The sequence below is a fragment of the Poromitra crassiceps genome (assembly GCF_964638095.1).
Source record: "Poromitra crassiceps genome assembly, chromosome: 27".
Taxonomy (NCBI): domain Eukaryota; kingdom Metazoa; phylum Chordata; class Actinopteri; order Beryciformes; family Melamphaidae; genus Poromitra; species Poromitra crassiceps.
Window position 1 is genome coordinate 10,435,754 of NC_139650.1, and position 21,727 is coordinate 10,457,480.

At 43.6% G+C, this 21,727-nt stretch overlaps 1 protein-coding gene across 2 annotated transcripts; it reads left to right on the forward strand.

Annotated features, from left to right (window-relative positions):
* The first annotated feature begins 660 nt into the window (after positions 1-660).
* On the forward strand, positions 661-14,974 carry LOC310799448 (complement factor H). Of its 2 annotated transcripts, none has more exons than XM_083662032.1 (10): positions 661-918; positions 3,143-3,328; positions 4,566-4,665; positions 5,353-5,423; positions 5,899-6,078; positions 7,902-8,072; positions 9,352-9,456; positions 11,696-11,737; positions 11,836-11,884; positions 13,613-14,974. In XM_083662032.1, exons 1-10 carry the CDS (start codon positions 825-827, stop codon positions 13,773-13,775), a joined length of 1,161 nt encoding a protein of 386 aa, XP_083518158.1. In that variant the 5' UTR covers positions 661-824; the 3' UTR covers positions 13,776-14,974. The 2 variants fall into 2 exon arrangements, with proteins under 2 accessions (XP_083518158.1, XP_083518159.1); XM_083662033.1 differs by having other exon boundaries at positions 13,510-13,726.
* The last annotated feature ends 6,753 nt before the right edge of the window (positions 14,975-21,727 follow it).

Below are 21,727 nucleotides of genomic sequence, written 5' to 3' on the forward strand. Positions count from 1 at the left end.
CTCTCTCTCTCTCTCTCTCTCTCCCTCCCTATCCTCCCATCCCCTCCCCCCCCTCTCTCTCTCTCTCTCTCTCTCTCTCTCTCTCCCTCCCTATCCTCCCACCCCCCCTCTCTCTCTCTCTCTCTCTCTCTCTATCTCCCTCCCTCTCCTCCCATCCCCTCCCCCCCCCTCTCTCTCTCTCTCTCTCTCTCTCCCTCCCTCTCCTCCCATCCCCCCCCCTCTCTCTCTCTCTCTCTCTATCTCCCTCCCTATCCTCCCATCCCCCCCCCCCTCTCTCTCTCTCTCTCTATCTCCCTCCCATCCCCCCCCCCCTCTCTCTCTCTCTCTCTCTCTCTATCTCCCTCCCTCTCCTCCCATCCCATCCCCTCCCCCCCCTCTCTCTCTCTCTCTCCCTCCCTCTCCTCCCATCCCCCCCCCCCCCTCTCTCTCTCTCTCTCTCGAAAGTAAAGAGCCTGGTGACGCGAGGTTACTCGAAAGGAGGAAAGCCTGTTTTTATTTTGAAGGCGTATCCCCGCCCTCACCTCGGCTCACTTCCTGTATTATCGCTTTATTTGAGGGCTCAGCCAGCCTCACACACTCACACTGCGGTCAAACCAAACAGCGGGGTGTAGTGTGAAGTAGTGTCTGTCTGACTGTCTGGACTGGAGGATCACACGCCGGGCGGATAACTGGCTGTCGGGTAGTCTCTCTCGTTTGTCTCCTGTGTTGTTGTGAAGAGGTTGGACTCGGGACACGTGGACAGACACCGTTTGTCTCCTGTCTTGTTGTGGAGAGTTTGGACTTAAAGAAAAGCTACGATCTGGACCGATTCTTCTCCTGCAGTCATGAAAGTGTCACTGTTCTTCTCACTGGACACCTGTGGACGGATGGTCAAGTCTCTGCTGTTACTACTATGTCTCTTTACTGTGAGAGCAGCAGGTCAGTAACGTTACCGTTATATACCGCCAGCCTTGCAGCTTTGGTTAATTAACGCGATAATACATAGTTTAGCATGAGCTAAACTTGAATAGCCTACTATGCAGCTAGTTACAGTATTATAAAAATGTTGATACTTAAGGGGGGGGGGGTCGCTACTGAGAATCAAAATATGTAATATGATAATATCTGTCAACCATAACGAGGAAGAACTAAATCATAATATCCTCTAGAGTCTAATGCATTTGAGCAGGATGGCGTACTGTATATCACAGGAACAAGTTGAATGCTCTGCGTTTACACCATAGAAAATCTATAGTGATCTGATCTGAGGATAAAGTAAACCTATAACGGTCACTAAACTCATTTGGTAGTTTGGTACCACCGACAGTATAACTTTCTTGGTCTGGATATTATAGTGATCAGTGTTGGGGGTAACCCATTACAAAAGTAACATATTACATGTAATATATTACTTTTAGCAGTAACTCAGTAATAACTTATTACTTATAGGATTTCAGTAATATTATACCAGTTACTTTGTCAAGTAACTCAAGTTACAAATTTAGTTACATTTTATTAAATCAAAGCACATATTGAAAAAAGATACAATCATTTCCTAATCAAACTGTGTGTTTTTATGCAAATAACCACTATAGATGACAATAACAAAGGAAAAGAATAACATTTAGAATTTTGGATTGTTTACACTGACTTCAAGGCGGTGGAAATTATTTTTCGGGATTGTTCCAGGCCAGCGATGTCATTCTGCTGCTGCTGTTGTTTTGGTAAAAGTAATGCAAAAGTAGTGTAATAAGTAACGAGTTACTCTACACAGAAAGTAATAGTGTAAAGTAACATATTACTTTCAAATGAAAGTAACTAGTAATGTGTAGTATATTACATTTTGAAGGTAACTTGCCCAACACTGATAGTGATACATTATAGGAGATAAAAACAATAGGTCACTATAAACTGTATTGACTACCACCTTCTAAAAAAAAATCATGTCGAGTAAGCTACAGTAATATAGTGCAAAACCTCTTTGACTGGTTTTTGAACTTGTGATGGTTTGTATCTCACATGTTTTCTCATGTGTATGATTGTAAAATGGGATACTAGAATTATTTTATACTGTATGCTTGTTGGTGTATTGTATTTTTTAATTTGTCATATAAACTCAATCAATCAATCAATCAAACAAACAAACAAACAAACAAACAGACACACTATAGGAATAGAGTGATTTCATGTTAGGGAAGCTCTCTCCACTGAAGACAATAAGAATCCATCCATATTTTTTGAACATAAGTTTCTCACTTGCCTGATATCATTTGCAAATGATCATATTTCAATAATGAGAGACTAGAAGAAGTTTGAATAAATTTAATGAAACAATAAACAAATTAGATTTGGCGTATGACTCCATGATATGATAACGCTCCTCCTGCGATGAGAGGAGGGCGTCAGTGATTTATAGGATAGAGAATCCCCCATAGGGAATTCTTCAGGAGTCATGACATTGGTGGTGTTCAGGGGAGGAGGTGGGGTGAAACAACTGCTTGAGCGATGATCAGCAACTCAGGGTGACGGCACATAGGTGAGTTACAACATAGTAGAAAACGTGGGGTCTGATAATACTAATAAGTGATTGGCCAGCGGGAATTGCGATGGAAATGAGCTGATTGGATATTGGACAGAGCGGGAGAGCGTGGGAAACTGTGAATGGATGGTGAGAGAAACGTGAATGAAAGGGGCGTGTGAAGGGGCGTGCGTATCAATGAATGAGTGACATAACCTGAACAGGGCGTTGGCTGCAGAGCAGAGGGGAGAGAGGGATAAATGAAAGGGGACAGTATAGCAATGAATGGGATGATATAATCTGGACTGGGCATTTGGTTGAAGTAGTCTCCATTATTGAAAATAGGACTAAGACATCACCAGTTGGCCTAACGTTACCCTAATTTATATTCCAATTTCTCCTGATCGATAGATAGATAGATAGATAACTGTATTTATCCTGAAAGGGAAATTATAGGGAAATTATAGTGTTAGAGCAGCAATTCACATATAAGACAAAAACATCACCTCCTTACTATTCCTCATTGCCTTGAAGCCTTTCAGATGTGCTGTAGCTATGAATTCATTGATGAGGGTTTATCATCATGACCCATGTTGAAGACACACTATGACAGCATGATGTTTCCCGTCTCTTCTGGCCCTATAGCTGAGTGCTCCAGACCTCAGGGGACAGCGAACATTGTCTTAACCAATGCAGCCCTTCTGAAGAACGATTTCCCCGAGGGCTCTGAAGCCACGTTTGAGTGTGCTAATGGCTATATGTTGGAAGACGGCTCTGGGACTGTAACCTGCACCAACGGGCAGTGGTCCACACCACAGCTCCACTGCAAAAGTAAGTCCTGCACTGCTTCACTCTCATCATCACACTCAGCATTGCCCTCAGGGATGCACCATGAGTAGGGCTGGGTATTGGTTCAAATTAAAAGAATCGATTCGATTCCGATTCACAAGGTTCCGAATCGATTAATCCCGATTCGATTCGATTCGATTCCGATTCGATTAATTTCAATATCGATTTGGTTAGTTATACTAAAACATGTTTTTTGAGCTGTAACCTGAATTACATGAATTACACGGTTGTCAATTTTAATGGTTTTAGTTACACATATATTTACTCACCAGGTGGTGACAAAGGGTAAATAACAGCCTTTTCATCTGTCAATAAAGACACTTTCACAATTATGCACAGTGATTTGATTTCAGCCTATATAACTTCTAAAAGTAGATATTAATGATCAAACATTTCCATTTATGTAGCCTACAGTATTTATGTTTTTGTTTCAACTACAAACATAAATAAACGTAAACTTGAAACTATGTTTCAACTACCACACACAGCCTATAATATTATAGCCTATGTTTATTTTTTATTTATTTTTATTTAAAAAAATCGATCTCTGGACATATGAATCGATATCAAAGGATTAAAATAAAAATCGATTCAAAATCGGATAATCGATTTTTTTAACCCAGCCCTAACCATGATGTCATCATCACACTCAGCATTGCCCTTATGGATGCACCATGATATCGGTCGCACGTCATCATCACTATCGGCCGATAAAGGCTTTAAAATGAAATATCAGCATCGGCCCAAAATAAAAATTTCTGCCCATATAAAATGATACTCAATATCTGGCAGGTGATTGGATGAGCCATCTGTCTATCACGTTTACCATGGGCTCGCTTCTCATTGTCGTCACACATAAATCCCGGTCTGTAGCTGTCCCTGGATGCTGATTGGTGCGAACCAATAGATTGGAGCGGGGCAACATGGATTGTGTTGTGTGATCATGATCTCATGATCTCATGATCTCGCATGAATCCAGCTGCCCCGCAAGGTGAATCGGCATCGGCAATCGGCCAAAGGAGTTAGGAAAATATCGGCATATCGGATATCGGCAAAAAAAAATCCAATATCGTTGGTGCGTGCAATGCATCCCGCCCAGTTCAACCACAGTTTTCTACTGTTGACCACCAAGCAGCTTTCGGCGGACGGGTGTCTTACAAAGCTCTCCAATGGAAGAAAGTGGAGCTGGATGTTGAGTTTGTTTGTTTGTACATTACAGAGAGAGACTGTGGTCCCCCGAGGGCGCTGCCACATATGAGCTTTGACACGACTGAAGGGACCCTGTTTGGAGCTTCAGTACGAGTACATTGTGATGAAGGGTGAGTAGGAAAGGTGAATTGCACCATATAATTTTGCATGTCATTCTCCTGTATTGGACAGCTCATTTGTGATTTCATGATTTGTGAACAGGAATAGCTCGCTCTTAAATCTCGGAAAAGCAAGTGCTATCCTGGAGCAGCTCCACTGAAAATTCAGGGGAGGCACAGAGTCATGTTTGAAAATGCAGGGGAGGCACAGAGTCATGTTTGTTTCAGTTTTTACTCCCGAGTGAGCTTTACTTTGTTGTCGTGCGAATGGTTCTCTATCAGGCAAGGCACGCATGGCATGTTGCTGGAAAACTCCACTTAATTGGGTTAGGGTTAGTAATTAAGGTAATTATAGCGTCCACAAAGTGGATTTTCCAACGGAATCTGTCTTAAAAGGGAATTCCACACGGCCATGCCAGAAACTTGTCTCTTTGCTGTATGTTTCCAGCTTCTTTACTGTATGTTTCCAGCTTCTTTACTGTATGTTTCCAGCTTCTGGAGAGGCTTGTCGCTGTGCACATTGCACACTAAACTGTGTAAGAATGTGGGAGTAGCAGCAGTTGTGTTCCACGGTTGAATAAAGATCATTCTGTAGAGTTGCATTACATGTATTTATTATCTTTAGATGACATCATGAAAGCATCGCTGTATACGTTTATTATAAACCACAATCCTACTTTGGATTTCTTCTCCCAACAGCTACCGACTTACTGGCACGTCCTACAAGCAGTGCTACGCTACAGGCTGGAGTGGGAGAGCCAGATGTGAAGGTACATCGATGTTGCTTTGATATCTTATTATTTTTATTTTTTATTTTTTTTGTCAATTATTTGTGCTGTTATGGTTATTATTAGCCTAGTTACTCACTTCTACACTAGCTTAGATTGTGTTTTTTCTTCTTTCTTATTATGATTCCTTGAAGCCGCAGCCAGGAGCGATAACATAACTGTTATGAATGACGTCTTACCGGAGATAAGATGGCAGCTAGTGTTAAGTTATGGCTCGCGCAGCAATGTGGTTTTTGGATCGTGTCCAGTCTTTGTGGGTTCATTCCCAGTTCACTGGTCCCATAATGCCATGGATTTATTTATTGATTAAAAAATAAAGAAATCTGTAGTCATTTGTATTAAGAATGTGTGTGAACACCTGTTCATTTGATGAATGAAAATGTCACGGATTATTTCTTGTTTTGCATCTTTTGTATTAAGAATGTGTGTTGAAATACCCGCTTGTTCGATTCCTCAGATGTGACTTGTGCAAAGCCCGAGGAAGTTACAAATGGCATAATCCACTGGGGTAAGGAGACACGGCCAAGATATGGAGATAACGTAACGTACACCTGTGATGAAGGATACACCCCCACTGGGAACCAGACCATCACGTGCAGCAGAAACGGCAAATACAACGTACTTCCTGTGTGTAACGGTAAGCCCCGCCTCCTGTGTGTGACGCTAAGCCCCCTGGGTGAATGTTCTTGACTGGAACACACTATTCATAGTATTCCATAGTATTTGATGCCACAAGCATTTTCCTACCGATATGGCGCTACAATACACACAGCTCATTGGCTGTTTGTCTCACTTGATTGTAATCACCTGTTAATTGATTACAATCACCTGTTATTTTCCGACCAAGATGGCCGTGTGGTGATGTAACAGAATACTCTCAACAGAGTCCCCTGTACCGTACATTACAAACAGCATGTTTTTAGGTCAACTTTAAAGAGTAACTCAACTCCAAAACACAACATCTATGTCAAGCCTTCTGCTATTGACTGATCTTGAGTGCCAACGGAGGTCACCACCTGGTGTACTACTGCATAGATGCTTTTCATGGAATTGCATTGCTAGGGAACAATTTGGAAGCTAGCTTATGTCCTGTCAGTTATTGTATCAGAATCAGAATCAGAATCAGATATCATTTATTCACCATTATGTTATGTAACATATAGGAACTTGTTTTGGCATTAAAGTGCATTAATCTTTTTTCACATAAGAGGGACAAGTGCAAAACAAGACATACAGTGGAACAACAGGACAAAGAAAGTGCAATATCTGGTGATGGGCAGTGCAAGCTTGGATTAGAGTTCAGGCCCGAGGCAACTCCCCTTAGGGGGGGGGGAGCAGGGGGATACCTGACTGATTTACGAGACGTGCTGCTGAGGGGAAAAAGCTGAGTCTGTGGCGGTTTTTCAGAGTCACTGGCAGGCGTAGCCGCCTACCGTGGGGAAGCATGGTGAAGAGGTCGTGACCCGGGTGGGATGGGTCAGCCATAATCTTTCTGGCCCTCTTCAAGGCCCTGGTGTCGTGTAGGGACTCGAGGGAGGGGAGAGGAGGGGAGGGTTCGGCCGTTCACCTTCTCCGCTGATCGTATCACCCGCTGCAGCTCGGTCTTGTCCTTGACCGTAGCCGCAGGGAACCAGGTGATGATGGAGAAGGTGAGGATGTACTCGCAAACACTGCAACAGGAAGTACGCTGGGCAGGGAATGTAGAATGTTTATATTGTGGAGTTGAAACCGTCTATAAGGTGACTTCACCTGACAGAAAAGATCAGCCAATAGAAGATGGCAATTTCAGTAAAATGCTTTCTTTTTATCCGGACGGCACGGCGGCCAGCTCACTCGCTGAGTGAGGGAGTGATTGAGTGAGTGAGTGATTGAGTGATTGAGTGAGTGAGTGAGTGGGTGAGTGAGTGAGTGGGTGATGAAGTTCCACTATTGGTCGGCCGTGGCACGTGGCACGATATGAGTCTCCCCACCAGACAGGACAGGACAGGACTCAGATCAAAATGTGTCAGGCGCTGGTTTTGTACGCGGGAGACTACATTCAACGGCAGCAGACAAGAGTTCTGGCTTGAGTTAGCATTGCTGCTAACGCTAGCTGCTAGCCGTTAGCTACAGATTCCACTCACACACTACAGATTCCACAGTTTCCACCATTTTAATTAGAAAGTATAGCTTCCTATAAATGTGATGATGATGGTTACGTATGGCAAGGCAGAGCTAAGCTGATGTGCAAAATGCTCCTTCCCATGATTTCTGTCATGCATTAGATCTGAGAGGACATGGTGCCACGCAGGACACTGAACAAACATGTCATTCGTGCTTTTTTCTGTTGATTTCTTCTTGGCAACAGCACACATGAATGAATAATGTACATGATGATGCACCAGTCTCAGAAATGGCTTTGATGATTTGATCCTGTCCCAAACTCCCCCAGAGGAATTAACAACCCTCCTCTCCTCATAGGTGTCACAGATGTTTTAACAACAGTGGCCTCCACTACCACAGCTTCCACCATCGCACCCACAACTCCCAGAGAGCAAACGACCACAACCAGTGCAGCTCCAACCAGTGCAGCTCCAACCAGTGCAGCTCCAACCAGTGCAGCTCCAACTGATCCTCTGCCTACAGTACGAGGTACAGACGAGACAACATGTCTCATACAGTACGAGGTACAGACGAGACAACATGTCTCATACAGTACGAGGTACAGACGAGACAACATGTCTCATGCAGCACGAGGTACAGACGAGACAACATGTCTCATACAGCACGAGGTACAGACGAGACAACATGTCTCATACAGTACGAGGTACAGACGAGACAACATGTCTCATACAGTACGAGGTACAGACGAGACAACATGTCTCATACAGCACGAGGTACAGACGAGACAACATGTCTCATACAGTACGAGGTACAGACGAGACAACATGTCTCATACAGCACGAGGTACAGACGAGACAACATGTCTCATACAGTACGAGGTACAGACGAGACAACATGTCTCATACAGTACGAGGTACAGACGAGACAACATGTCTCATACAGCACGAGGTACAGACGAGACAACATGTCTCATACAGTACGAGGTACAGACGAGACAACATGTCTCCAAACAAAGCCATCAGAACTTTACTCACTTGATGCATGGTCTGAACATCTGTGGGGCTTGCTGCTATATGAATGAACTAGAAGGGCACTCGGAGAGGGCAGTAGACCTCCGCCAAGGCCAATAGTCCAGACTTCTACCAATTGCTTGTTTGTGAGCCGGATTCAGAACCGCTCCAAAATGATCCAGACCCGCTCCAAAATGATCCAGACCCGGTCCAAAATGTCATGGCTTCTCCATTGGCCCATGCTACACCCTTCCACAAAGTTGACTTCAAATCGGGCCAGTACTCTTTCCATAATCCTGCTGACAAACGGCACCAAAAACACAAGCTCCACGGCGAAGGTAACATTGTACACGCATAGAGACAGTCGGTCTGTGTGGGAACGCCCACAAAATGATATACGGCTGGCGTGCGAGTGGGGTAAAAAAACCAACAGACTGTATATCTCCATAGGCTGACTCACCAAAGGACGGTGCTGCGGCTCTACACTACAGGATTGGGGATTCTAGAGCAGAACACAAGACGTCTGTTCAGATGTGCGTTTACTGCGGTGGTTGAATCCCTGATCGTGTCTGCCTGGGCTGAGATAGCAGCTAAATGCTAATTATGCCGAATGGGGAGAACGGGGGATTTACCCCACCCTGACCACGCCCCCCAGCCAGCTAGTACCCCAGCGTCTATGACGAGACACAGACTGTCTCTGTGCTGCATGCATCTCAGGAATGGCTTGTGGACATGATTACGTTAGGCTGTCCAAACTCTCTCCAGAAGAATGACGAATCGTTCTATCTCTTCAAAAGGTGGCGTTCTCCGGGGGCTGGAAGACGCTTTGACAACCGAAGATACAATCACCACAACCATCAGCGCAACCAGGATACCAGCAACTCCTTCACCTCCATTTCGAGGTAGGTCATCAGAGTGATTTCACCAAGAAGCAATGAAGACTTCCTTCAAATAGTTTTTTGTTGTCAAAAGCTGGAGGGAATTGAATAAGAGGATGATCAGATGAAGTCATTGGAAAGGCGCTCAGAGAGTGCAGACCTCCGCCAAAGGCAAATTGCTTGTTCGTGAGTCAGATCTGGATCCACTCCAAAATGTAATGGACTCTTCCTGGGCCATGCTACACCCTTCAAAATGTAATGGACTCTTCCTGGGCCATGCTACACCCTTCAAGATGTAATGGACTCTTCCTGGGCCATGCTACACCCTTCAAAATGTAATGGACTCTTCCTGGGCCATGCTACACCCTTCAAAATGTAATGGACTCTTCCTGGGCCATGCTACACCCTTCAAAATGTAATGGATTCTTCCTGGGCCATGCTACACCCTTCAAGATGTAATGGACTCTTCCTGGGCCATGCTACACCCTTCCACCAAGTTTCATGAAAATCAGACCAGTCTTTTTTCCATAGTCCTGCTGAAAAACTCACAAAAACATAACCTCCATAACTCGTCTAATCCTCGTTGGTATTAGACAGACAAGTGTTTTATTTCTATAGGTGGTCAACGTTTTGTTATTTTGAATTGCTTTCACTTGTTTCAGTGGAGGGAACGCCTGGGCCGTTTATTTACCAAAAATAGTTGTCTATATGGGACCGACGTTACCCCCCCCCAGGGGCGGACTGGGATCATAATTCAGGCCGGGCATTAGATACCAAGCAGGCCAGGCCGATACGGGCCGACGCGCGTGCCGGCGTCCGAAGGGCGGCGGCGAAAAATTTGGGGCATTTGAAGCTCAATTTGGGCCGTTTGAAGCCCAATTTGGGCCGTTTGAAGCCAGATTTGGGTCGTTTAAAGCCAGATTTGGGCTGTTTGAAGCCCAATTTGGGCCGTTTGAAGCCCAATTTGGGCCAAGTCCAATTTTACAATGAGATGCACCCACTTTAAACCTGAATAAAGTAATAAAACCACTAGTAAACCAGTAGGCGGCGCCTGGCCTGCTGTTCAGTGAGTGGCCTGGCCTGGCCTGCAAATTTTTTTTTTTTTTTTTTTGCAGGCCAGGCCAGGCCACCGGGCATTTGCCCGACGTGCCCGATTATGCAGTCCGCCACTGCCCCCCCCCTGCTGCTCCACCCTCTCCCGGAGAGCCGTAGACTAGCACCACGCCTCCTCCGACACATGCACAGTTGCCAGCCGCTACTTTTCACCTGACAGCGGGGGAGCTTCACCGGCAGGATGTAGCACATGGTCGTGGGAGGATCACGCTATTCCCACCACTTCCGTTCCGCCCCGAACAGGCGCCCCAACCGACCCAGAGGAGGTGCTAGTGCAGCAACCAGGAAACCCTCAATCCAGCTTCCCACCCGCAGACACGGCCAATCGTGCCCGAGCAAGCCGGAGGTAACACCGGGGCGCAAACCTGCGACCCTCGTGTTGGTAGGCATGGAATCTGGCGCTACACCACCCGGACGCCTGTCGTGCAGAGAACAGTCAGGTCAGCCTTGGATATACTCCTCGCACACTGAATGAGATACTCATTTAGATGCAGTTGCCATATAAAAAAATCCTGGAATACACGCAGCTACAGATTTAACCCAACAACCCTGTCATTTACAGTAACTTGGCCTTTTAATTGTCATTATTTGCAAAGTTGAATATGGGTATATACAGTATTAGTGGTTGCCATGTAGCAGTGTAGAGAACCTACAGACTCTCACAGACTTGTGAAAATGTGTTTTCCAATGTCTTTCAGGTAGCCATGATGTGTACCATTTACATTAACATGTAGTTTTGGTCCTCTCCCAGTGAGAAATCACTCTCTGTTTTTTGTCATGTTTGAAGTCCTCTGTGCCACACTAGAAAGTTAGATTGCAGTGCAATGATATTTCAATCAGAAAATGCCCCCCTGGGCCCTGCAGGTATCAGTCCGTTCTTCATGTCTGGATACAACAGTGGACGTCCTGAGTTCCTCTCTCACAGACTCTCTGTTATGCACTGACAGTCCTGTTGTCCTTGGCAATAGAGATAGTTTACATAGATTTTCCATAATTTGCATTGCACTAATAAAACGACTGTATAATTGCAGAAAAGCGTGTGGATGTAGATACTAATGAGGACATTTTTGAGTTATTAACCCCATAGTTAAAAGATATTTAAATGCATGACTATTCATGTTTTCCATTTCGCTTTGACTGTGTCTTTCAGATTACACACCTGTTGTTGTGAGTGTGCTAGCCACTCTACTAGGTAAGCTATACTATCTCTTGAATTCACATTGGAGCTACATTGTGGTCAAAATACAAATATTCTTGCTATATTCATGCTTATATTTCTGTGCTTTACAGTTGTACTTGTAGTGCTGTTCATTGTATTCCGTCATCTGAAGAGGAAAGGGTGAGAACCAATATTCTATTATAACTTGTTTTTTGCATGGTGTGTTTTTTCATCAGTCTGTCAGCAAGTTCTGCTCTTCCCACCTGTTGAGGCTTGATACGCTGTTTATACGCTTATCATTAAATGCACAGTAAATATCTAAACTACAGCAAAACATTCATACATATTTAATAAGCATAGCTTATAGTAAAGTAAGCATGGCATCTAACACATCTCTTGGCTTTGATCTTGTTAGTAACTAACTCTACTGCAGTTTCGATTTCTCTGCTGCTGCTGCTGCTGCCCCCCCCCCCTTCCCATTTTTGAGCTGTTGAAGGAAATGGAGATCATGTCTGTTTCCTGTCTGCTGAAGAATGAAGGAAGTCAGGAGGAAGTTTAATAAGACCAGGAAAGGGAATTCCCTCAGGGTCAGAATCAATCCGGATCACTTTAATCATCAAGTACAATAAATACACAAACTTGTCCTTCGTCACAACCGTGCAGAATAGGGGCTGGGTTAAAAAAAAAATCGATTTTTATTTTAATCCTCAATTATCGATTCATATGTCCAGAGAAAAAATAATAATAAAAAAAAAAAAAAAAAAAATAATAATAATAATAATAATAATAATAAACAGGCTAAAATATTATGCTGTGTGTGGTAGTTGAAACATAGTTTCAAGTTGACGTTTATTTATGTTTGTAGTTGAAACAAAAACATAAATACTGTAGGCTACATAAATGGAAATGTTTGCTCATTAATACTACTACTTTTAGAAATTATATAGGCTGAAATCAAATCACTGTGCATAATTGTGAAAGTGTCTTTATTGACAGATGAAAAGGCTGTTATTTATTACCCTTTGTCACCACCTGGTGAGTAAATATATGTGTAACTAAAACCATTAAAATTGACAACAGGTCTGCAACTTTTTTTTCCCATGTATCTACTTGGTGCAAAAAAGGTTGGGAACTCCTGTGTTACATAACTAGACAGTCATGTAATTCAGGGTACAGCCCAAAAAACACGTTTTGGTATCACTAACCAAATCGATATTGAAATTAATCGAATCGGAATCGAATCGAATCGAATCGAATCGAAATTAATCGATTTGCAACCTTGCGAATCGGAATCGAATCGATTCTTGAAATTTGAACCAATACCCAGCTCTAGTGCAGAAACACATTGACAGATTCCCTGACATCTGTGATGAGCTTTTATACTGGAGATTCATGTTATTTTATATATATATATATATATGTCCCTTCCAAAGGACAGATGCTGATAAAACATCCATTTATTGAAGCAAATTAATCTCTGTTTCAAAAGACAGGCATGAAGGCGGATAACACAGCCAGGTATCCTTCTTTTGAAATTCAGTTCCCACCCTGATTAGCCTATGATTCACCCAGAGAAACATTCCTTTCTCTACATAAACAAACATGAACGTTAGCTTATTGCCAAACCTAAAAGCTTATTGCCAAATTTAAAATTCTTTCTAACTCTCAAGATGGTACTGACTTTCTCTACATAAACAAACGTGAGCTTGAGCTTATTGCACTGAGCCAAATTAAAAATTCTTCCTTCACAGTCTTAACTCTCAAGAGTGCACTGACTAATTAGCCATTTAACTCTACTTTTGCAGGATGCGACACAACAAGACAAGAATCCAGCATGCGGCTCAACTAACAGAATAACAAATTAACATAACGATTCTGACACATGTTCCTTATTTGATGGCACCCTAGTTCATATGACACCGGAGAAGACCGAAAGCAGAAGCTGACCAAAGACGCTATCCCTAGCTACGGCCCCTGCCCCCCTATCCTCGCCCCTCCCACCACCTACATTCCCCTAGCCACTCCTCTACCCACTCTCTTACCACCTTCCTATTCCCACAAAACTCACTAGACGTCCGTGAGTGAGTGTCCTCAGTCCTGACTCTGCCATCCTCTGGTACGACGCTGAGCTCAGCGCCGTGGGAAAAAAAGACACTTGTTCTGAATCATATTGCACTTCACACAGCAGATGTAACGGAAACGCAAACACACTGGAAACGGGAAGTGAGACGATTCAGACGAAGCATCTGGAAACGCAGGCAGTTTCATTTCGATGCCCTTGTTAACAGATCAGACCCGGTCACACCGGCCGCGACGCGGTGCTTTTAGGTGGTATAGTGCCCGGACGGGATCCCACACAGGGGCTCCATGAGAGACCAGCCCGGCAAATCACAGAGGTAGGCTAGAAACGGGGTCCCAAATGGCAGAGAATTTCTTAAATCAGTCGGTCCTCAGTAAGCTAAGTCTCTCCATCCGTATAACAGAGGTCATATCCGTCAGCCACAATTGGAAAAGAGGGTGAAGAGGTGGACTTCCATTCCTTCAGGATTAGTTTCTTGCCAACAGTTGTCCCCTGTGTCAGAGACTGTTGCACAGCTGTGGGGAAGTTCAGAGAAGACTCCGAGTAGCCAAAGATGGCGAGTTCTGCCTCTGGCTGAAGGGTTGTTTTGTAGGCCTTACAGTACCAGTCAAATATTTGGACCCAGAATCAAGTCTGGTCTATTTGTTTTATGACGCAGGCCACGAGTGGACGTATGCAGCCGGGCATGAAATCAGTACAAGCTGTGACCAGCGCCGAGTCAAACATGAGCCCTTCTGCTCTGAAGGGCCAGGCTGCATTTACACGCCACACCACATCCGTTTCCAGTGTTTTTGCACCGTAAATATCTCGGTAATCAAAAGCACTTTTTTTTGTAATGATTTTATTTTTTATTGCCACTGAAGTGTAAATATTTAACGCCACTATAGTATTTCTATTTTGTACGCTATTTATGTTGGAGACTGGAATGAACACAGTGAAATGTCCTTCAAGTATTGTGAAGTATTGTAAAAATGATTTAAGATAGCCTTTTTTATAAGAATAGAAGAATGAAAAATAGCGTCAAAAGGCACAATGTGGTCTGCAGACTCAAATGGGGACTGATTACGATCAATCAGCTGCATTCTTCACCTCCTGACTCATTTCTTCATTGTCTATTGTTCAGTGGCCTTTTCAAGTAGGTTGTGTATTCTCCTTTTTTGTTGTGTTTTTCTTGTTGTTTTTTTTAAGATTAAAAGTCAAAATTCCAGCTTCTTAAATGTTCATATTTTCTGGTTTCTTTACTTTATTATATGACAGTAAAGTGAATATATTTGGGTTGTGGACAAAACAAGACATTTCAGGACGTCATCTTGGGCTTTGGGAAACACTGATCGACATTTTTCACCATTTTATAGACCAAACAACTAATCGATCAATCGAGAAAATAATCGTCAGATTAATCAACAATGAAAATAATCATTCGTTGCAGCCCTCAATAGCATTTTTTTTTATTTATGAGAAAAGAGCCTTGCGGAGTAAGCTAACACCAATAAACACTTAAAAAAAAAGACTTTTATCCCATCATGAATATATGAATTAATTAATACAGCCGCTGGAGCGGAAAACACCAATATTTTTTGCACACCTTTTTATTATTATTAATTCATTATTATTATTATTATTATTATTATTATTATTATTATTATTATTATTATTGTGATATGTTGAGAAACATTTTACAAACTTAGACCAATTTTTTTTAATAGACTGTCAAACCTGCAAAGAGACAATAAGATTATACCAAGAAAATGCAAAACTGCATTTAATGCTGCACTGTAGGCTACTGCAACACATGTGACGGGGGGGGGAAAACCCTCCATTCAGTGAAATTAATTTGATTAACTACATATTGAAGCATTGTTCACCTCTTACAGAGCAGCAATATTTGAGTCTGTCGGCCTTGGAGGGACGTAGTGGAGAATGAACAGTGCACTAAAACGTTCCTGACACTGTTCCATTGTGCTTGGCTCTGCTGCTGTGTCAAAGGCTTGAACAGTGTCTTTTGTCATCTCTCTTGAGAGGCCTTCTTGTTTCTGCTTTGACAAGACGTTCAGGTCAAAAGAGCAAAGGTTATAGGTCACAAGTTAGGACGAACAAATACAATTGCGTCTTACAGGGAAGAGAAAAAGTGGGCGGGGCAACATACGGTGACTAGGTCACAATTTGCTATCGGTTTATGTGGTCGTAATTCTAAATAATCATTCTAAAGCTTCAGTTGGACTCAAAAGACAGAGACATTTACTTGATCAAAGAGAATGTCGGTGTGATTAATAATGCCATTGGTGCCCATGATATAAAACTAGAATTAGAACTGAACTATAACGATACATAGTTATTATTCACGCATTCAATCTGAAACTATATCTGTGATAAGTTCTTATCAAACAAAGCATCGCTGCAGTAAAGCTACTGAATTCTCCCGCTTTTCTTCCTTAGATCATACATTTGATTGGTTTGAAAATCCATCACATCAGGAGGATTTCTTTATGGGCGATAGGAAAATAAGGTAAACCCGGTGAGATCCTTTTAGTGGAATCCATCAAGAGGAGGAAAGAGGAAACAGTTTCATCACAAACAGGAAACATCCATCAGTTTAGTTCCATCATGATAAGAGCAGACAATGTTCAGGGACATTTCCACACAGACACACGTGGCTGCTGATGGACACTACCCTTTCCACTGAGGGCCAAGCCTGGTGCTTGAAGTAGTTCCTGAGTTCCTGAGCCCTTTCCACTGGGCTGGGCTGGGCCAAAACAGGGCTAGTCCAGGAACTCAAGTCCCTCTTGCTCGTTCCAGAGTCTCAGCTGTTGTTAGCCCTGATGCTTATACATTTCATATTCACATTCTATATTTTTTCAAACACTGGGCGTTGCTTAGTAACATCTGTAACCGAGTGCAGCTTTTCCTACATTAACGAGCCTCTACCTTAGGTATGTTCATTCTTAAATCTGCATTACTTTCAGCAGCTTTCTTCGGGGGCGGGGGGGGGGGGGGGGGGGGGGTGCTATATAGCCTATAGAAAAAGTAGACTAGTTGTCATGGTTGCGCATGGACCAGGTGGTATATAGTGTAAACACTTTTACAAGTTATGTTCCAGACGAGAGTTCCTGGGGCAACGTTCCTGGGCTTTTGGCCTTCAGCTGCATTAGCCCACTCTCCATTTCACTTTGACCCAGGAACTCTATCTAGCCTGGATCTTCAGTTCCTGGTTCAGCCCTGTTTTGGAGCAGGCGGCCAGCAGTGGAAAGGGGCGCAAGAACCCAGGAACTCAGATTCCCCCTGCTCTCCCTCCCCTGCACCCTCCCACCTCTCCTTCTCTGTTCTCTCCTCCTCTCTGTCCTCTCCTCCCTCTCACATTCCCCCTGCTCTCCCTCCCCTGCACCCTCCCACCTCTCCTTCTCTGTTCTCTCCTCCTCCACGTTTCCCATTTTCTCCCCACCCTCGCCCTAATCCGGGCCCGTATCCTACTCCCTCCCCTCCCCCAACCCTAGACCCTACCTCTACCCTGGCTCTCCCTCCCCTGCACCCTCCCATCTCTCCTTCTCTGTTCTCTCCTCCTCCACATTTCCCATTTTCTCCCCACCTCCTCCCTCTCCTCCCCCACATCCCCCCGCTCTCCCTCCCTCCTCCACTCTCCTGCTTTCTCCTCTTCCCGGTGTTTCTTCCTCTTCCCCCCTTCCCCCACTACTCTAAAGCATAGTACACATTCTACTCCAAAGCATGGCACCCACTCTATTCCCTCCAATATTTCGCCACTATTTAAAGCATGGCACCCATGCTCTTAGTATTTCGCCACTATTTAAAGCATGGCACCCATTCTTCCCTAAAGCAAGGCACCCATAAGCTCTATATGTGAACATGTGTTTATTTGGCAAAAGGACTCACTACTAAAGGCTTGCAGCCAATTAAATTAGGCATAGTTTGGTTGCTTAGAAATTGACATATGTCCGTTTGCAAGATGTGTGTCTATATTTCTCTATCATATAATTGCTCGATATGTTATTATTACTATTGTAAATTGTTAATGTTGTGTCAGTTAGACACAGTTAGACACAGTCAGTTAGACAGTTAGCCCTCCCTTCCCTGTTCTCTCCATATAGTCTCCCATACTCCTCTATACTCTCATACTCTTCCTTATGCTCTCTCCTCCCCCACATTTCCCTCTCTCCCCACCTCCTCCCTCCCCCTGCTCTCTTCTCCCCCACACCCCCCCCCTTTCCCCTCTCCTGCTCTCTCCTCTTGCTCCTTCCCCACCTCCTATACCCTCCAACATCTCCCATTCCCTCCCCACCCCATCACTCTCTCACATTCCCCCTGCTCTTCTCCCTTCTCCTGCTCTCTCCTCTGCTCTCTCTTCATTTCTATATTTTCTATATTATCAATTGTTCAAATGTTATGTTTATTCTGTATATTCTTGCTACTGTTGTGTCAGCTAGAATTAGCTAGACATACTTTCTGTGAAGCCCTCTGAGACATGCTTGTGAATTAGGGCTATATAAATACTTGACTTGACTTGACTTGACTTGAACTATACAGTAGGTTCGAGCACCGGGTTTGGCCTTCACTGTTGGGGGATGGAACCTGTGATCTTCAGGTTAACCTGCCGTCCATGCTTCTTCATCTCCTCACACGCCTCACAATGGAGATGACAGTAATACAGACAGAGCCTTTGTTCTACAACTCAATCCTGGGGGATGATACAATTGGAGCACTGTGACTGTGTAATTGCATCATGAGTGCCTGGATGTGCTGTCTAGACATCTTCATCATCTGTGTGTGTGTGTGTGTGTGTGTGTGTGTGTGTGTGTGTGTGTGTGTGTGTGTGTGTGTGTGTGTGTGTGTGTGTGTGTGTGTGTGTGTGTGTGAGTGTGTGTGTGTGTCTGTGTGTGTGTCTGTGTGTCTGTGTGTGTGTGTGTGTGTGTGTGTGTGTGTGTGTGTGTGTGTGTGTGTGTGTGTGTGTGTATGTGTGTCTGTGTGTGTGTGTGTGTGTGTGTGTGTGTGTGTGTGTGTGTTCGGATGGGGACATCCTCCTGTCAGATGTGATTGCAGCACAGGAAGTGAGTGATACAGCTTGAGCCACAGCAGGAAGTACGCATGGTGGCACGTCCTCCCTGATTCAGCAAACGCTATTTCCATTCACTAAAATATGATGTATTGATTGCTCCTCCAACCATTGGAAGCCTGTTTTTCCATCGAACACAATGGAAATAAGCATACTTGCTTTCTTGTGTTATCTTTGACAAAAATAGATAATTTTACATTTGTATTGTTGAATAAAATCTATCATATTTGTTGGCGCATCAGTTAGATTGAACTTAAAGTTCCTCTCATGTAGAGCTGGTGATGTTCAACCTTAAGACAAACAAGACATGATGCCTCTGGGCATCAGGCCAGAAACACAGATGTTCAGCGTGGAGAACATGATGTCAAAGCAGAGAGCATACCTTTACTTTGAAATCACTACCACACGTTCTTTCTAGCCTCGGGATCTTAGATCTATTTAAGCACTTGTCAGTACTTAAGTGACCATATAAGGTCGTCCTCAGACTGAGATACATTGAAATCTGAAAATAGCTGAAGAAGATGTGCTTATTTGAATGACCGTACTGTACTCCTAAAAGGAACATTCAGAGAAAATCACACTGAAAGTTGGTGAACAAGCTTGGTTTGTTTGCCCTGAACAAGATTAGTTTGCTAACCAACGACCTGTATAGACGGTTTTCACCAGAGCGCAACCCCACAGCACTTCCTTTTTCTCAGCATTTGGCAAACTGCAGAAATATTCACTCGACATCGTTACTTTTGTTTTCGCTGCTCAGCTGTATAGACGGTTTTCACAGAATGGTCAGTCCTGCACTTGAATGTTTTTTTCTTTTATGTCCATAGCAAACACTGCAACAGGAAGTGAGGGGTTCAATTTAGAATGTTTTTGTTGTCAAGTTAAAACCGAAGGAGTATGTGACGTCACCAGCATCAGCCATCAGGCCCTTTACCTCCCACAATCATCCTTATATTTTGTCCCACTGATGATGTCACAATGCCTATGACATCATCAGTGCCTATGACATCATCAGTGCCGTCATAAGATGATTTTGGTCAGTAATGAGCTCAGCTCGGCTGAGCTGTGGGCGAGGCCCGCGCCGAGGGCGAGCCTAGACATTTGTTCTATTTGTTGATCAATGATCAGCCAGATTTCCAAGGAGGACCACACCCTAAATGGAAAGGTGAGTTCGATGACTAACGGGCAAAAAGTAACCAACCACGCACTGCTGGATCATTTCCTAGAAAAATACCGCGACTTGGCTACATCACTTCAGTCATTAATTATCAGGGCTCCTCCCACATCTGCTGAGGTTAGGGGCGAATCGACGCAACCAAAGACTCTAGTCACACAACACAGACACACACTCACACACACACACACACAGTCACACAGTCACACAACACAGACACACTCACCACATCATAGTCGACCGCAGGGCAAGTCAGAGCAGCAACAGCAGCATGACATCAAAAAGTGATGATGTTTTCATTTCAAACGTAGACGCTCCCTTGTAGTGATTCACCCTGGATGACAGGATAATGATCTAGGATCTTGTTTGCTGTTGACATGGAAACAGACACGCACTCTCAATCTAAGTTTAGTCGTCTGGCAGGTTGGCTGGAAAACAAAATTGGGGTCAAGATGGGGGTGTAGAGAATTCTCTCCCTTTCCAGGCTCACTCATCCAGTAAACTAAAGCTTACTGCTCCACTGGACTTATATCAAGTCATAGGTGCTCATAGCCCCATATGACCCCCTGGTCTCTGCTCCTCTGTGATCCACTCTGAATGAGGGTCACACAGCGTTCCATAAGGAAAAAAAATTGGGAAAACGCTCTCCTACCTGTCTCTGACTGGCTGTGGCTGCGGAAAGACTGCTTTTAAATGGTTGATAGAGAATGAAATTCCACAGCCAAAAGGTAAACAGTGAACCACTTGAAGGAAACCAGTTGAAATGAAATGATGGAGCCAGGAGTCAGAAGAAGTCGTCTGATATGATGTATTTGACATAGATCTTGGCCAAGAGCAAGAGATGCACTCTTGGCCAAGAGATGCACTCTTGTATATTCACGGATGGATACACAGGCTTACATACATTGAACAGAAAGTCAATGATACTTATAGGACACACATCAGATTACATGTCTTGACGCACACTTGAAGGCCACTCTGTAGACTCAACCTATCTGTTATTCTGGCCCTGTAGAGGGCACCGTGGCATGGTGACAGGGCACAGTGTGCGATAGAGAGGAGCTGCAAATGTAAGGTACAAGTTATCTAAATACGTCTGTCTGTGTATGTACACAGGTTATCCAAATATGATGTCTATCTGTGTATGTACACAGGTCATCTAAATATGAAGTATGTCTGTGTCATAACTTATGTAACTAAAATGGAAATGTATATGAATATATTAATAACTAGTGATTGTCCAAATAAAGGCTAATGTGATGTAAATTTTCTCTATCAGTCCCTCCTATTGTTACTGTTTCAATTGTAACAACAATATTGAAAATTTAAATACAATTATAGTTATCTAAAATCATGGCCTTCCAAAGCAATGTGACTGATTTCTATATGAACATTCTGTGGATAAAACACATAAAAAATGGGGGGGTTTGGGAGAGACAGAGAGGGGAACATATCAAAATCAAATGCACTATTTCAAAATCACACAAATCAACGGTAGTAGTCTATATTAAGAGAACAAATCAACGGTAGTAGTCTATATTAAGAGAACAAATCAACGGTAGTAGTCTATATTAAGAGCACAAAAACTGTAATAGTCTATATTAAGAGAACAAATCAACTTTTAATATTTGCTGAATGGAAACATCCTGGAGCCCCAGAATGCACGTGGCTGTGCACGCAATCAGATGTCGGTGCTTTGAAGGTCCTCCT

What these genes read in the sequence shown, in the direction of transcription:
- LOC310799448 (XM_083662032.1), top strand. Translation starts at nt 825, where the DNA reads ATGAAAGTGTCACTGTTCTTCTCACTGGACACCTGTGGACGGATGGTC. An exon ending in TCCTTCACCTCCATTTCGAG is followed by an intron (nt 9,457 to 11,695) that starts GTAGGTCATCAG and finishes TGTGTCTTTCAG; the next exon opens with ATTACACACCTGTTGTTGTG. An exon ending in TGTGCTAGCCACTCTACTAG is followed by an intron (nt 11,738 to 11,835) that starts GTAAGCTATACT and finishes TGTGCTTTACAG; the next exon opens with TTGTACTTGTAGTGCTGTTC.